The sequence below is a fragment of the Hyaena hyaena genome, unplaced genomic scaffold, assembly GCF_003009895.1.
Source record: "Hyaena hyaena isolate Hyena2069 unplaced genomic scaffold, ASM300989v1 scaffold_113, whole genome shotgun sequence".
In the NCBI taxonomy this organism is placed as follows: domain Eukaryota; kingdom Metazoa; phylum Chordata; class Mammalia; order Carnivora; family Hyaenidae; genus Hyaena; species Hyaena hyaena.
In genome coordinates, this window is record NW_024080745.1 from 3458910 (window position 1) to 3475524 (window position 16615).

General features: G+C 36.7%; 1 protein-coding gene across 1 annotated transcript in view; it reads left to right on the forward strand.

Annotated features, from left to right (window-relative positions):
- Positions 1-16615, forward strand: part of CFAP54 (cilia and flagella associated protein 54) — a 287452-nt gene that overhangs the window by 50718 nt on the left and 220119 nt on the right. The window contains exons 16-19 of the mRNA XM_039236623.1: positions 5772-5900; positions 6267-6393; positions 12256-12342; positions 12434-12555. Coding sequence (XP_039092554.1) covers positions 5772-5900; positions 6267-6393; positions 12256-12342; positions 12434-12555 — 465 coding nt within the window. The remainder of the gene's footprint in view (positions 1-5771; positions 5901-6266; positions 6394-12255; positions 12343-12433; positions 12556-16615) is intronic.

Here is a 16615-nt window from a genome sequence, read left to right on the forward strand (position 1 = left end):
TTTCACTCAGCATAACACCCTCAAGGTCCATCCATGTTGCTACCCATGGCCAGATTTCATTCTTTCTCATTGCCATGTAGTATTCCATGGTATAGATAAACCACATCTTCTTGATCCATTTGTCCGTTGATGGACATTTAGGTTCTTTCTATGTTTTAGCTATTGTTGAGAGTGCTGCTATGAACATTGGGGTACATGTGCCCCTATACATCAGCATTTCTGTATCCCTTGGGTAAATTCCTAGCAGTGCTATTGCTGGGTCATAGGGGAGTTCTATTGTTAATTTTTTGAAGAACCTCCACACTGTTTTCCAGAGGGGCTGTACCAGTTTACATTCCCACCAACAGTGTAGGAGGGTGCCCGTTTCTCCACATCCTCGCCAGCATCTAGAGTTGTCTGACTTGCTCATTTTAGCCACTCTGGCTGGCGTGAGGTGGTATCTCAGTGTGGCTTTGATTTGTATTTCCCTGATGAGGAGGGATGCTGAGCATCATTTCATACTACATCCAACTTTTGCTCAAGGTTGCACAGTAAGCAGATTTGAACTCAGGTGTGCTGCCTTCCAACATTCAGGTATTTAGTCCCTATGATATGTTGCCTTTTTTTTTTTTTTTTTAACATTTATTTATTTTTGAGAGACAGGGCACAAGTCGGGGAGGGCCAGAGAGAGGAGACACAGAATTCAAAGCAGGCTCCAGGCTCCGAGCTGTCAGCAAAGAGCCGGATGTGGGGCTTGAACTCATAAACTTTGAGATCTTGACCTGAGCTGAAGTCAGATGCTTAGCCAGCTGAGCCACCCAGGTGCCTCTATTGCCTTTTGATTAAAAAAAAAAAAAAGTGTCTTCAGAACATTTGGATAAAAGATATTTTTCTAATGCATAAAATATGCATGTTCTATAACTGGGTACCAATCAAATATCATGAATGTACCAGAAGACTGGAAGATCATTCTGAGTTTACTTTCTTCTAGTTATAGGTTTTAGGGAATGCAGTTCCAAGTTCTTTACATAGCATTGTATCTTAAAAGAGCTAGAATTGAGAACTCTTTTATTTTTATTATTTATTTATTTATTAAAATTTTTAAACTGTGTATTTATTTTTGAGAGAGAGAAAGAGAGGAGAGGGAGAGAGGGGCAGAGAGAAAGGGAAACACAGAATCCAAAGCAGGCCCTGGGCTGTAAGCTGTCAGCACAGAGCCTGACCGGGGCTCGAACCCACAAGCTGTGAGATCATGACCTGAGCTGAATTCCAACACTCAATTGACTGAGCCACCTAGAGTCGAGAAATCTTAAATTCAGAAAAAGTCCACAAGAGATTGAGGAGGCATAATAGTTTGCCAATGGTTTTTCCAGGGATCACTTATAGTGCTTGCTAAATATACGGCTTCCTATTTCCCACTCTAGACATACTGAATCATAATTTCAGGTGTGGGGGTCTTAAAGGTTTGTAATTCCATATAGTTTCCTCTTAAAATTTCTCCCAGGTAGATTCTTTTTTAAATCTTTTTTTTTTTTTTAATGTTTATTTAATTTGAGGGAGAGAGACAGAGTGTGAATGGGGGCAGGGCAGAGAGAGACAGAGACAGAATCCAAATCAGACTCCAGGCTCTGAGCTATCAGCACAGAGCCCAATGTGGGGCTGGTACCCACAAACTGTGAGATCATGACCTGAGGTGAAGTCAGAAACTTAACCGACTGAGCCACCCAGATACCCCCAACAGGTAGATTCTTAAGGAAACTAGAATTTGAGAATCACTGGCTTTGTGGGCCAACACTTATTTTCTGAGGCTTCTTAAGGTAGGAATAAGAATATTAGTAGAGGGGTGCTTGGGTGGTTCAGTTAAGTGACCGACTTCAGATCGAGCTTCACATCAGGCTCCATGCTTAGCAATTTTTGTGATTCTTTTTCCGCCTCTCTCTCTACCCACCCTTCCATGTTTGCTCTTGCTGTCTATCTCAAAATAAATAAACAGTAAAAAAAGAAGGAATATTACTAGAAGTTACAAAGGGCTAGATTTTGGCTTCAGGTGGAAAATTTCTGGCAATTAAAGCCACTAAATAAAATGGGTTTTGTAGAAGATGGCAGTTTTCCCAAAAGAAGAAGCTGAAGACCGTTTATGAACTATTGCTACTATTATTTAAATTAGAAAAAGGTACCCTTTCTTTGAGATGATTTATTGCCATCAGCTGGGAAATTGACAAAATCAATATAAAATTGTGTCATAGGCAACATGCTGGGGCATAAGGTAGATATAGTAGAGGTGGTTCATGGGTATGGTCTAAGGGCACAGCAATTGGTGTTGGAGGACCCATAATTGAATCTTGACTCTAATATTGGCTGTGTGATCTTGAACAAATTATTTCATTTGTTTGAATGTAAGTGTCCTCACTTGCAAAATTATAAAAGTACTACCTATTGTACTGGTATTATTTAAGTTATATAGTTTAAATGAGATATTGATAACATTGTGCAAACCAATACCTGACAAATGATAGCTACTCAGTTTTTCTCTTATGTTTTATGTAGAGCACTGAATCTTAATTTAGGGTCTCAGATCCATCTGGACAGGAGTGAGGTGGAGAGAAGAAGTGAGAACTTATTGTAAGGAGAACCCAAAATCCTTATGTTCACCTAGAAGAGATTGTAGGTGGGATAAATTTTAGATCTTGCATATGTACATGCATCTATTTAAAAAAATATGAGGTGCTTATCATAATTACGTTGAAAGCTTATTTAAAAGTTTTACTGGGGATGTCTGGGGGGGCTCAGTCGGTTAAGCATCTGACTTTGGCTCAGGTCATGACCTCACAGTTCGTGGGTTCGAGCCCCACATCAGGCTCTGTGCTGACAGCTGAGAGCCCGCAGCCTGCTTTGGATTCTGTGTCTCCCTGTCTTTTTGCCCCTCCCCTGCTCACACTATGTCTCTCTCTGTCTCAAAATAAATAAACATTAAAAAAAAAATAAGTAAATACAGTTTTACTGAAAGGGAGCAGCTGGGGGCTCAGTCAATTAAGCATCCACCTTCAGCTCAGGTCATGATCTCGTGGTTCATGAGTTCAAGCCCCAAGTTGGGCTATGTGTTAACAGCACAGAGTCTGGAGCCTTCTTTGGATTCAGTGTCTCCCTCTCTCTCTGCCCCTCCCCTGCTTGTACTCTCTCTCTCTCAAAAATAAATAAAACATTAAAAAAAATAAAAGTTTTACTGAATACATAGCAGCTATTTCAACAAATGGTTTATAAATTATAATTAATAAGTATCTATCTCATAGGACTATAACAATTAAAAAGTTAGTCATGTAAAGTGTTTAGTCCAGTATCTGAAACATGGTTTAATTAACTGTTAGCCATGATAATGACAAAGATAACAAAGGTGATAGTGATGATGGAGATGTTGATGATAGAAATGTAGGCATGTGTGGGAGTCTTTGAAATTTTTTCATGTTAAAAAGTTATCCTTAGAGTCTTCCATTTCTGGCAAGATGACAAACTGGATGAGCTGAACTCTCTTGTTACAAAATACCTAAAAATTTTGGAAAGAATTGAACAAATATCCTCTAGCACATTGCAGAGCTCTCAAGAAAGTAAGACAAATCCCAGGGGCCAAAGTAGAAAGATGCTGCAGGTGGTTAATGGGCTCAGTTACAAAGAAGCTCAGATTAACAGCCATCCAGTGACAAGATATGAGGTGTGGGGACATGAAAGATGGGAATTTGGAACCGAGACTTACACATTAAAGTTAGAACCTACAAAGACCACATTCTAGAGAAGGGGGACCAGAAACAAAACAATCAGCCTCTTTATATAGGGAGGTATCTCAAATGGGTTCTGAGAGGTGGGTGGAGAGAAAGGCTTTCTTCCTAATGGTTTATAACCTTGGGCCTGCCTATGTGTAGGTCTGTTATTTGAATTTACATTACCTGAGTTACATGGGAACCTCCCTGAGCCTATGATTCTTGAATGGATATGTGTAATCAAATCATGTATCATCCAAGAATGCAAAGATAATTTAACATTAGAAAATCTATGATGCAGTATGCTGCATTAGCAGATGAAAGGAAGAAATACGAGTAGATTAAAAGATGCAACAACAGCATTTGAAAAAATTCAACAACCATCTTAAAAATAACTCTTAAGAATAGAGGAGAACTTCTATATCCCTTAAAACATATCATTTGAGGACCTATAACTTATGTTATACCTATAGTAAAAGATTAAAAGCAATCCCTTTATTACTGATGTAACAACATAGGGTATCTGTCATTCTTCTGTTCAACATGTCCTAGAGGTCTTAGCTGAAATGGAAAGCAGAAAAAAGGGCACAAGGACTATAAAGGAAATACCAACCATGTCTTTATTCCCAGACTAGTACAGTGCATTGCACATTTTTGGTAAGAGGAGTTTAAATGCCCATCGGCAGAAGAGTAGATAAATAAATTGTAACATATTCCTCAGCATAGCACCATTTCATTGGGGTCAGGAAGATGAATGAACTAGTATGGGCTTGGACTGGAGTCAGCTTGATATCACTGCCATTCCCTTCTTTAGTCACCTTTGTGCCACAGGGGAAAACCTGAAACTGTATTGCCAGCATCTTATGCCATTGCCATGTGATTCTTGGTTAATCTTCCAGTGAGGGGCATTTGCATGAATTTATAATTGAAGGATGACAGAGTTCTTATTCGACAGTGGCAGATGGAAGAAGTTCATTTACCAGCCCTACTGAGCAAGCTCTTGATCCGGGGTAGTAGACACCGTTGTCGTCAGCTGCCTCCTAGGTGCATGCAGAGCCTGGTGCCTGCAGACAAATGGTCACTGACAGCGCCCTTGGCCTTTGTTCCCCGCAGCCTTCCAATGGCAATAGACGTCTCTAATTCTGTGTATCAAATCCCTTTCTGCTTTGAGTATCTGGAGTCGTTCTGTGTTCCTAACCAAACTATGACACATTGAGTTACATACACCAGCATGGAAAAGTTTCAACAACATGTGTTTCAGTGTATAAAGTGAACTACAAAATTTTCTGACAGAATCAAAAATATGCAAAGCAATATTGCATACTGTTAATGGATACATACACATGTAGTACAAGTTGAAAAACACGCAAAAGAACAGTAAAAACCAAATTCAAGCACAGTGGCTTCCTTTAGGTGCAGAGAAAAGGATAGTCATTGTGGACAGTTGTACAGAGGAGTTCAGTTTCTCCATATATATATTTATGTTATTTTCTAAAAATTTTCTGGAGTAATATGGAAAATTTGAAATTTTGAACAAAGCTGCATGCTCTTTATATTATTCTTTGTATTTGTCCCTCTGTAAGAATAATTAGAATGAAAAGGTATCTAGTTTTTGAAAATCATATTTGCCATTGGATTTGATGGCCATTAAGTCTAAATTTCCAACTCTGAAATTAAAAAAAATAACTTTCAAAATGAAATGTGTGAAAGTGACAGATTATGTGAGTTATATTTTAAACATTTACCTACACATTTGGTACAATCAGAATTTTGAAACCATAAAAGGAAGATATATACATATTTGTGAAAAGTTTAATTTATATTTGGAAAAATGATTAAGTGTATTTATTATTTCACTTTTATCATTAGTAGTCCACATTTAATTGAACACAAATACACTTAGTAAAAAATACAACATTGTTGATATTGGATAAACTATTTAAATTTGTTATTTGGTTTGATTATTAAAAGATGGTTGGAAATGTTGCATATGATTTTCTCTTGTGTTATTTTTCTGTCTTATTTATAAAATTACTTTAGAAAAAACCTGTGGAACAGTTATTTTTGGCTTATGAACTTCTTGACAAAGCCATTGGTGGAATAAATTTGAATTGCAAGTTAAGTACTTTGCCAAATGGATCATCAGTGATTGACCATTGCTATGCCAAGGTAAACGGGGGAAACTCTTACATTAGATTTAAGTGTTACTTAGCTCGGCAGAGGCCTGGCCTTGCAAGTAGGTGAGTAAAGCATGATTTGTGGTGGCTTCACTCTCATAGGCGAGAAACCTATTCCCCCCTTCCCAGAAGAAATCAAGGAGAGTGAGGAGTCTTTAAATTTGTTATTGAAAAGGCCACTGGTGAACTTGAAAAGCAGGTTTATTAGCATGTAAACCAAATTTCAAAGTGTTGAGAAGTGAGCAGTGTTTAATGGCTTGGAGTAAAATGATAACTTGAGTGATAATAGGATAGAGCTATTTTTAGTATGTTTTGATAATTGCATTTCTTTTTTATTTTTACTTCAATTCTACCAAAGTATACCCAGGGTATAGATGGAGACATCTGTAAACCAGTCACACGGAATAGTTTCATGATGGATTTGCATCTTGAACTAATTCAAGCCCAGCACCGAATAGCTGTTGTACTTCTTGACCAATTGCAAGGTAGTCATCATTAAAGCAGATAATTTGTCCTGCATCAATTTTAAGATAAGTTCAAGAATAGAATCAATTTAACTTGTAAATTATGTTCTTGATGACAGAGTGTTTTTCAGATAAATTTCACTACTTTATTTTCTTTTCCCTGATTAATATCAATAGATACCTTTCATTTTCGCTTTATACACTGCATAGTAAATCCATTAATAAACTTCTAAAAAATTAAATTAATTTTGTTTGAATTAGAGTAAATTATTGATATTTTGTTAATTAAATCAAGCAAATATAATTATTGAGTGCTTACTAGGATCCAGGAACCCTATTATATTTGGTGTAAATAAGATACAGCCTGGGGAGGAAAAGGGGAAAAATAGTTGGGGAGAGGGAGGGAGGCAAGCCATGAGAGACTCTTGAATGCTGAGAACAAACTTGAGGGCTGATGGGGGTGGAGGAGAGGGGAAGGGGGGTGATGGGCATGGGGGAGGGCACTTCTTGAGATGAGCACTGGGTGTTGTATGGAAACCAACTTGACAATATACTATTTACAGAAAAAAAGTAAAACCATCATCAAGCAGTAAAAAAATAAAAAATAAGATACAGCCTCTAATTTTGAGCTTCTAGATACAAAGCCAATTGTAAAAATTGAGATTAATAAATGTAACCAAAGTGGGCTCAGAGTATTTGTTATGGGCACACAGAAGAGGAGAATCTATAGTAGACAACAGTCAGGGATGGCTTCCTAAAAGAGATGATAGTTGACCAGAAGGCTAGTAAATATCTTTATGACGAAGATCGAAAAGGGAACAGTCATTTGGAAAGAGAAAATAGCCTTTAGCAAGCTGAAAGCCAGACAGTTGTATGGTGCTGCTTGAATTGTCTTACGGTTGGAATGAAGAGCACAAGCGGGAGAATGACACAGATAAGCCTGCCAAGGTAGACCCCAGTTACATCTAAATGGCTGGGGGGGTTATATTTATCCTGGAAGCTATTGAAGACCTTAGGAAGACATCTCTGACAGCAATGTCAGAATACTCAGGACTTGGATCTAACTTCTTTTGGTCTTATTATTAGGTCAATAAGTCAAATCATTTTTTATTTTTTTAATTTTTTTAATTTTTATTTTTTTTTAAGTCAAATCATTTTTTAAAAAGATGTTTATAATAATACTAGTGTGCATACAGATAACACATTTGAATTTCAAAATAAGATTTAACATTATTATGTCTAAAAGCTGAGGTTAAATTCTGATAAAGGTAAGTAACTCTTGGCATGATTATATAGCTAAATATTCATTTAACTACTACTCCATTATAAATTACTAATTATAGAATAGAACTAAGTGTTCTAGCCTAATACAATCTCTGATTTCTGTCTAAAGCATTCAAATTTGAGGGGATACATGCATCCCTGTGTTTTTAACAACATTATCAACAGTAGCCAAATTTTGGAAAAAACCCAAATGCCCATTGACTGATGAATGGAATGGATAAAGATATGAAACACACACATACATGACACGCACGCACACACACACAGACACACCCTAGAATATTACTCAGCCATAAAAAAGAATGAACTCTTGTGATTTGCAATGATGTGGATGGAGCTAGAGAGTACTATGCCAAGCAAAATAAGTCATTTGGAGAAAGACACATACCTTATGATCTCACTCATATATGGAATTTAAGAAACAAAACAATCATGGGGGGAAAAGGCCAACCAAGAAACATACTCTTAACTACAGAGAACAAACTGATGGTTACCAGAGGGGGGAGGTGGGTAAGGATGGGTTAAGTAGGTGATGGGGATTCAGGGCTACACTTGTGATGAGCACCAGGCGTTGTATGTAAGTGTTGAATGACTAATTTGTATAACTGAAGCCAATATTACACTGTATTAACTGGAATTTAAATAAAAACTAAAAAAAAAAAATAAGGCATTCAGATGTCACATCATATATACACAACTAAATAGATTTAATCAAATGCCAGTTAATTAATTTTTGAGTACAAACTTTTTCCCCCAGATTATTACGATACAGTTGACAGATAACATTGTGTAAGTTTAAGGTGTACCGTTGTGTAGATTTGATACACTAATATATTGCAAAGGGATTACCATCATAGCATCAGCTAATGCCTCCATCATGTCACATAGTTACCATTTCTTTTTTGTGGTAAGAACACTTAAGATTTGCTTACTTAGCAACTTTCAAGTATATACTACAGTTTTATTAACTATAATCACCATGCTGTACATTAGGTCTCTAGAACTTATTTGTCTTATAACTGAAGGTTTGTAGCCTTTGACCAACATCTCTTCATCTCCTTTCAGTCTCCCTCTAGCCCCTGGTAACCACCACTCTGTTTGTGTGAATTTAGCTTTTTTAGATTCCACATATAAGTGGTATCATACAGCATTTGTCTGACTTATTTCATGTAGCATTATGCCCTCAGAGTCCATCCATGTTATTGCAAATGGCAGGATTTCCTTCTTTCTCATGGATGAATAATATTCCACAGTGTATATGTATATATATAATGGTGGTATTTTTTATACCACATATTCTTTATCCATTCATCCATTGACAGACACTTATCTTATTTCCATATCTTGGCTATTGTGAATAATGCTGCAGTGAACATGGGAGTGCAGATATCTCTTTGAGATCTTGTTTTCATCTCCTGTGGAGATACACCCAGAAGTGGGACTTCTGGATTGTGTAGTAGTTCTATTTTTAATTTTTGGATGAGCCTCCATAGTGTTTTCCACAGTGGCTGAACCAATCTACATTCCCACCAACAGTGTACAAGGGTTTCCTTTGTTCCACATCCTTGCAAACATTTGTTATCTCTTGTTTTTGTAAAAACCGTTTTGAAAAAATTAACATTTATATTTGAGAGAGAGAATGAGAGAGAGAGAGAGAGCACACGAGTGAACAGGAGAGGGGCAGAGAGAGGGAGACAGAATCTGAAGCAGGTTCCAGGCTCTGAACTGTCAGTACAGAGCATGATGTGGAGCTCAAACCCACGAACCATGAGATTGTGACTGGAGCTGAAGTTGGACTCTTAACTGACTGAGCCACCCACATGCCCCTCTTGTCTTTTTTATGATAGCTGTTCTAGCAGATATGAAGTGATACTTCATTGTGGTTTTGATTTGAATTTTCCTGATGATTAGTGATGTTGAGCATCTTTTCATATATCTGTTGGCCATTTGCATGTCTTCTTTAGAAAAATGTCTATTCAGATGCTCTGTCCATTTTTAATTGGACTATTTGGGTTTTTGTTTTTTGTTGTTGTTGTTGTTTTTTGCTATTGAGTTGTATGAGTTCTTTAAATATTTTGGATATTAATCATTATCAGATATATGATTGTAAATATTTTCTGCCATTCTGTAGGTTGCTTTTTCATTTTGTTGATTTTTATTATTATTATTATTTTTGCTGTGCAGAGCTTTTTCATGTGATATAGTCCCATTTATTAATTTTGTTGTTATTACTTGTGCTTTTGTTGGCAGATCTAAGGAAAAAAAACATTGCCAAGACTAATTTTCAGAAGTGTTTTTTTCTATATTTTCTTCTAGGAGTTTTATGGTTTCAGTTCTTAGGTTTAAATTTTTAATCCATTTCAAGTTAATTTTTGTAAGTGGTATAAAAGGTCCAATTTCATTTTTCTGCATATGGGTATCCAGTTTTCCTAACACCATTTATTAAAGAGACTTGCCTTTTTCTCACCAAATATTCTTTTCTCTGTTGTCTAGTATTAATTGGACATATTTGCATGTGTTTATTTCTGTTCTGTTGGTCTGTGTGTCTATTTTTATGCCAGTACCATACATGTTTTAATTACTATTGCTTTGCAGTATAGTTTGAAATCAGGAAGTTTGATACCTCCAGTTCTGCTCTTCTTTCTCAGGCACATTTTTATTTTTGTTCATGAATAGATGCTGAATTTTTGTTATTGAATGTGGAGGGGGAAGTGTTGTCTTATGTTGCCATGATGCTTTATCTTACCATACTAACAAAGTATTTTCAAAATTATTAAACCAATGCCATCATTAACAACAAACCTACTAAGTAAGTTTAGGATTTCTTTGCAGTTCATTTTGTCTTTAGAATATATCACATGTTAGAAAACTGTGTTCAGATTTACTTGAATTAATTTTATTTTTTCTATGGTTATGTTTCCAATTGGTATATACTTAGGACCATGTGTTTGTATTTACATTCAGTTTACATAAAATTTCCCTTTTCTTCATTCTTTTATCCCTTTATGGTTTTCATCCTCTTGCATTTTATTTTCAACATTTATACTGTTTTGAAGCCTGTTTCTTAAAAGACCTGCTGGATGGAGAGCGAAGCAAATAAAATGAAAATATTTCTGTGTCATCATATGTATTTTTTTCAGTGAGGCTACTGAGAAGAAGATCCTTGAATATTCTTTGATTTTAAAATATTTGGACTACAAGTGTATTTCAAAACGTGAATAGCATTTATGTGTCAGGTTTTCTTTAAGAAAATTAGCCTATAATTCTCATTTAGTAGCTATATTATCTTCTGTAGTGCAGTGAGATCTGCTTGCTTACAGAGTTACGAACTAGTTCATTCTCTAATTATCATCCATAAATCTTTGAAGGCTAAGTGATCCTCTGAGTTTTTATCAGAGACCATTTAACAATACTGATGGTAGACTTGAGCTCAAATTTAAATGGGCTTAGTTATTGTTCCTTTGCAATATCTCTGGGTCTTCTTGATATTTTTCTCCACTTATTTAACTGTCACCCTAGCAAAGATTTTCATTTTTTTCCCTTCTTTCTTCATTCTTGCTTGCAGCTGCCAGACTAATGTTGCCTACATACTGCTTTTGTCATTCTCATTCAACAACTTTACAGTGGTCACCTGTTGATGGCAGTGGCATTAAATATGACTTATCTGTGTTGGGCATTCAGTTTTCTTGCAATCTCATCCTTCTTATCTCCAACTGTTATAATGATGAGAGCTATTACTTACTTATCACTTATAATACACCAGGCACTGAGAGAATGATGCATTATTTTCTACTTTGTGTTGCTGTCTCCATGCAAATAATTTCTCTTATCCTTCACCATTGAAGAAACTTTATATCCTTTAATGGTATTTGTTGGCATCTTTTCATCAATCAATCATCATTGCATGGCATTAGCACAAATAATTAAACCTCAATAACAGGGGTTTATTGTCAGGTTACTACAAGTACCTTCATATACTTCCAAGAAACAAAATATTGTCTGATCTCTTGAGGACCAGACCTGGAAAATCAAAATCAGAGCAACATTTTCCATCTTCCTGGGCCAGTATACTTTTATTCTCTTCATCATCCTCTCTTTCCTAGACCATCATGATGGCTCATCCCAGCTGTACACCAGGATCTCTCACTGCCCACAGTCAGCTAGCAATAACTCATGTGTTAGTTGGAAATCTTGAGAGAGGAGGGTGGAGGTCTTAATGGGGATACTCAGAGCTCTTGCAGGGATCATGGGTGAAGCAGTTTTAAAAAGTTTATCAAAAGGAAAGTGAACAAAAGCAGGCTGGATCCTATTTATCAACTCCCAAGATGATTTTACTTAAGATGAGATAGCATTAAGTATTTTTATAATTTGAACTTTTTTGATGTCCTCGGCATACTGTGGCAAATAAAAGAGAATTTGTCAATTAAACTGCATTTGTTTGTAGGGTGTTGTAGATTTGTTTGAAATTTTATCTATTAATGAAAGAAATGACATGAGAAGAAGCAGTGATTTTATAAGTAGATAGTTACCTCTTAATGTTTAGAAAATATGCCCTTTTTTGGACACAAATCTAATCGTAATGGTAATCTTCTCCTTCAGTTTTGCAGACACCAACTGCTAGCAAGCATGTATCTACCAAAGATCCAAAAAAGTTGAAACAATCTAAAAGCACTGACTGTTTTACAGGTAATTAAAATTGGGATAAACTGTTTTTCAGAAAATTTAAAGATAGTTTTTATGTTTCCCATATGGTAAAATTATGTGTTTTTTGTTTCAGAATTAAGTGTAATGAATAAAATAAAGAAGAATAAGCTTTCCAAAGCGATTTACTTGATGCAGAAAGCTCTTCTAATATTTGAGAAAGATGCAACCTCTACATGGCCATGCAACTTTTTGATGGTAACAGCATACCATTCTTTTTTGTTTTTTTACTCCTGACATACAATAATTGTTAAATGAATGATTTAGTTTTCTTTGCTAAAAATAATGTGCTTATTAGATTATGAACTTTCAGCGTCCCTATATCTAGTCCTCTCTTTTGAGAAGTAGAATGGTTCTGAACAGGGGAAGTGATCTGTTTTGCCAGTACTGAATTCTCCTGAAATGAGAGATCCTCTCTCTGTAGAGGCAACTTACGTTGGAAGCCAAATAAAACCAGAAGAATTAAAAATAAGGAAAACTATAGAACTTAAGTGATACTATGCTAGCATAATGCATTTCTTACTATGGAATCAAAATACTTCAGGTCCATTGGCTCACATATCTCCTCTCAGGTGGTATTGCTAATTTATGGACCAATGCCTTGTTATCTTACTCTGGCCTGGAAATTGTTCTGTCTTCTTGCTATATACAATGAATATTGATTTTAAAGTTTAAATTCTTGAGGGCAATCACATTTTAAGTTAGGGGATTTTAAAAAATTTTGACCCTTTGTATTACTAATAAAAATTTGATTGTTTTGGCTGAGTGACTGGCACATGGTGAAGTAGAGAATAATGATACAAGTAGTTTAGCTGATAAGAGAAAGAAAAAGTAGGTCAAAGCTAGGGAGAGGATACAGAGTTTAAGAAGAGTTTAAGAGAAAAAGTTTAGCATATTTATATAATGAGGATGAAGAGTCAGAAGAAAAGAAATTGAGGATATGAGAGGGGTTAATAATAGAGCAGACTTCTACTAGAAGAGGGAAGGAGATGAGATTGAAAACACAGATAAAGTGATTCATCTTCAGTGGAGGGTGGGCTGTAGGACAAACTCCTCATCCTCTGATATAAAAGGGAAAGAGGAAAAGATAGATGTAGATTAGAGTAAGTCTATTGGTGTGGAGGCAGAGAATTGAGTTGATGCCTTCTTATGCCAATCATCTGATAGACTAGGAAGCAAGGGATATCTGCCAACGGTGGAGAGCAAGGGTGGACAGTTGGACTGAGGAGAGAGAAGATGATTACAGAGTAGAGAGGAATGAGTGAGAAATGGATGAGGAAGTCGACTCCAAGTTAAAGGACTGGATAGCACTAAGTTCTAGCTGAAGTTGAAGACCATGAATTTTTAAGAAGCCCCATCTGCATAGTGGTATGACATTATCCTGGTGTGTTATTTTTAGTAGCTGTGACAGCAGAATATTTGTGACAGCAGAGATGTGTACAGGGCTGGATTTCTACAAATGATAGTGTGGGTTAAAAGTTCATAATAAAAATGGGTACAGATTGTGTGGGGAGAGAAGTGACACCTTCAGGGTCTATAAAGATTAGGAAGATGTCAGGAGATTAGACGTCTCTGTGATGTCAGAGACCAGAAAATCAGAATCTGAGAGAGCTGGAAGGATAGGTGTTTGAGGCCAGAAAGTAGGATATTGGAATTTAAGATTTCTGATATTTAGAACTCTGATCATCTGTCCATTACTTCATTCATCCAAATAATGTTTTTGTGTACTTACCATCCATTCAGCAAATATTTATTGCACATTGATTGTGTGCCTGGTATTATGCTGAGTACAGGGGATAAAAACAAACTAAAATCCTTTATTCAACAAATATTGATGGATTGCCTTCTCTTTGTGGTCCCTGCCTTCAGGATAAATTGAGTCTGTGGGAACATAGATAAGTAAGTAGGTAATTATGGGTCACTGCCATAGATGGTTTCATTGCAAAGAGTGCCAGGGGAATTAGGCAGAGGAGTACCCAACCCAGCAGTGGGTAATGTTTAAGGAAACATCCAGAAAAGAAATCATGAAGTTGAATACTGACAAGCAGAGAAAGAGGAAGACAAAGGGTGGAAATGATATTACAGGAAGAGAAAACAACATGTACAAAGCTCCTGAAGCTAGAAAGGTCATAGAGTTCTTGTGGTCCTATAGGTCTCAGTGTCATAGAAGCAGATGCAGTGGCAAAGGGGAGAGGTGAGTATTGGGATAAGGTGGTAAGAAAAGACCAGAGAGGAAGTCTGAGGATTTTGGATGGATTGATGCTATTGATGTTCAAAGCTGTTAAGTCCATCCTGGCAGTATTAGGGAAGAGCCTTATTATTTTTATTATATTATTATTATTTTTAATGTTTCATTTATTTTTGAGAGAGAAAGAGAGAGACAGCATGAGCAGGGGAGGGTCAGAGAGAGAGGGAGACACAGAATCTGAAGACAGGCTTCAGGCTCTGAGCTAGCTGTCAGCACAGAGCCCGACGCAGCGCTCGAACCCACGAACCATGAGATCATGACCTGAGCTGAAGTCAGACATTTAACCGACTGAGCCACCCAGGCGCCCTTGGAAGAGCCTTATTAAATTTGAATATCTAGCATGTGAATGAAGGAGTTTGATGAGGGTTTGGATAGTCTCAGCTGACTGGTGCCTGATTTTTGTTGGAAGACTTTGGGGTATGTTCAGATTCATTTTCTTATCAGATGCTTCTGTAGCCGCTTGCTACTATCTAGTACTTGGAGGATACTAATACTTCAGTCCTATTTCTACGTCAAATAAAACTTATCTTTCTTTTAGAACTGTTTCTCTCAGGAGTAATTTTCTAGTCTTTCAGAGCCTGGAGAGAATAAAGTCTCTGAGATTTTCCCTTTTGTTTTATTATGACTCAGTCTGGTCTTCATACTGTCATAATATGCTCATTCCCTGATTATATCTCTATCTTCCTACTTTTGACACTGGAGGACACACTGGAGTTGTGAGAAGTCTGAAGTTTTCATGCTTTTTGCCTTGTGTGTCTTTTCCTTCTATTTCTTAAGTGAAACTATTTTAACTTAACAAAAATTATAAGTACAATGTCCTCTTAGGATACAATCATGAGGTGCATTTAGAGGTTCTATTTTTTTTTTTATGAGGGGCACTCCACAAGGAATTTCACCAACTAGGAGCATGTTGAATATTTATTTAGAAGTTCTGAAATCTTCTATAGCCACCTCTTCTCCTCAATGGTACTTTTTTTATCCAAGTGTTAAGGCTTAATGATCAGTCCTTAGAGTACTCTCGTAAACAATGTTATGGCTCAAATAATTGCCAAACTTTCTCTCTTTAAAGAAGACAAATAAATTTCTTTCCCTTGGCAATCATTTTCTGCTGGGGTGTATTACAGAATGGTTTGCATTATCATGATTTTGTAATAAAGTTATCCCCACATCAGTAACTGATGTGTCACCTGATACCATAAAAAGGTTTGAAAAGTTTGAGTCTTTTCAGAACTCCTAAATAATTCATACCCTGTTTTAGTTTTTCAGAATTTTCCTGACGTTGTGGTGCTGCATAATCTCATCAGTTGTCCATTCTATTTCTAATCAGAAAAGTGGACCAACTTGTTGCCAGGAGTCAGAGACAAACCTTTTTTTTTTTTTTTTTTTAATGTTTTTTATTTATTTCTAGGAGAGAGAGAGAGAAAGACAGCGTGAGCAGGGGAGGGTCAGAGAGAGAGGGAGTCACAGACTGAAACAGGCTCCAGGCTCTGAGCTGGCAGTCAGCACAGAGGCCGACGTGGGGCTCGAACCCACGAACCGTGAGATCATGACCTAAGTGAAAGTCAGACGCTCAACCGACTAAGCCACCCAGGCGCCCCGACAAACCTTTGATAATAGCTCGTTAGCTTTCTAAATGAAATGACTGGTCTATTTTTTGATTATGGGGATTTCCACCTGTCCCCCCTTTTCCCTGTCTTGGTTATTTGGCTTCTGGAAGTTCATGTTGGCTTTTTATTACATAATGCACCACAGATTTACTTTCATGGATTGCACCTGAAACTAGTCTTGGATGTCCCCGATCTACTTCTGATCAAATAGAGCACTCATTGTGTTGCTTATGGTCTTTGCTCTTAGTCCACTTCGGAGTCTGCCAGCCAAACATTCATATCTGTGCAGATGGGATTTCTCATTGGGAAGAGGCAGGAATATTCCTCAATCCAAGTGATGAGGGTTACAGTGCAGGTTGCATACTGTTTTTTGTCCAGCACCTATTTCCCCTTCCAAATATCA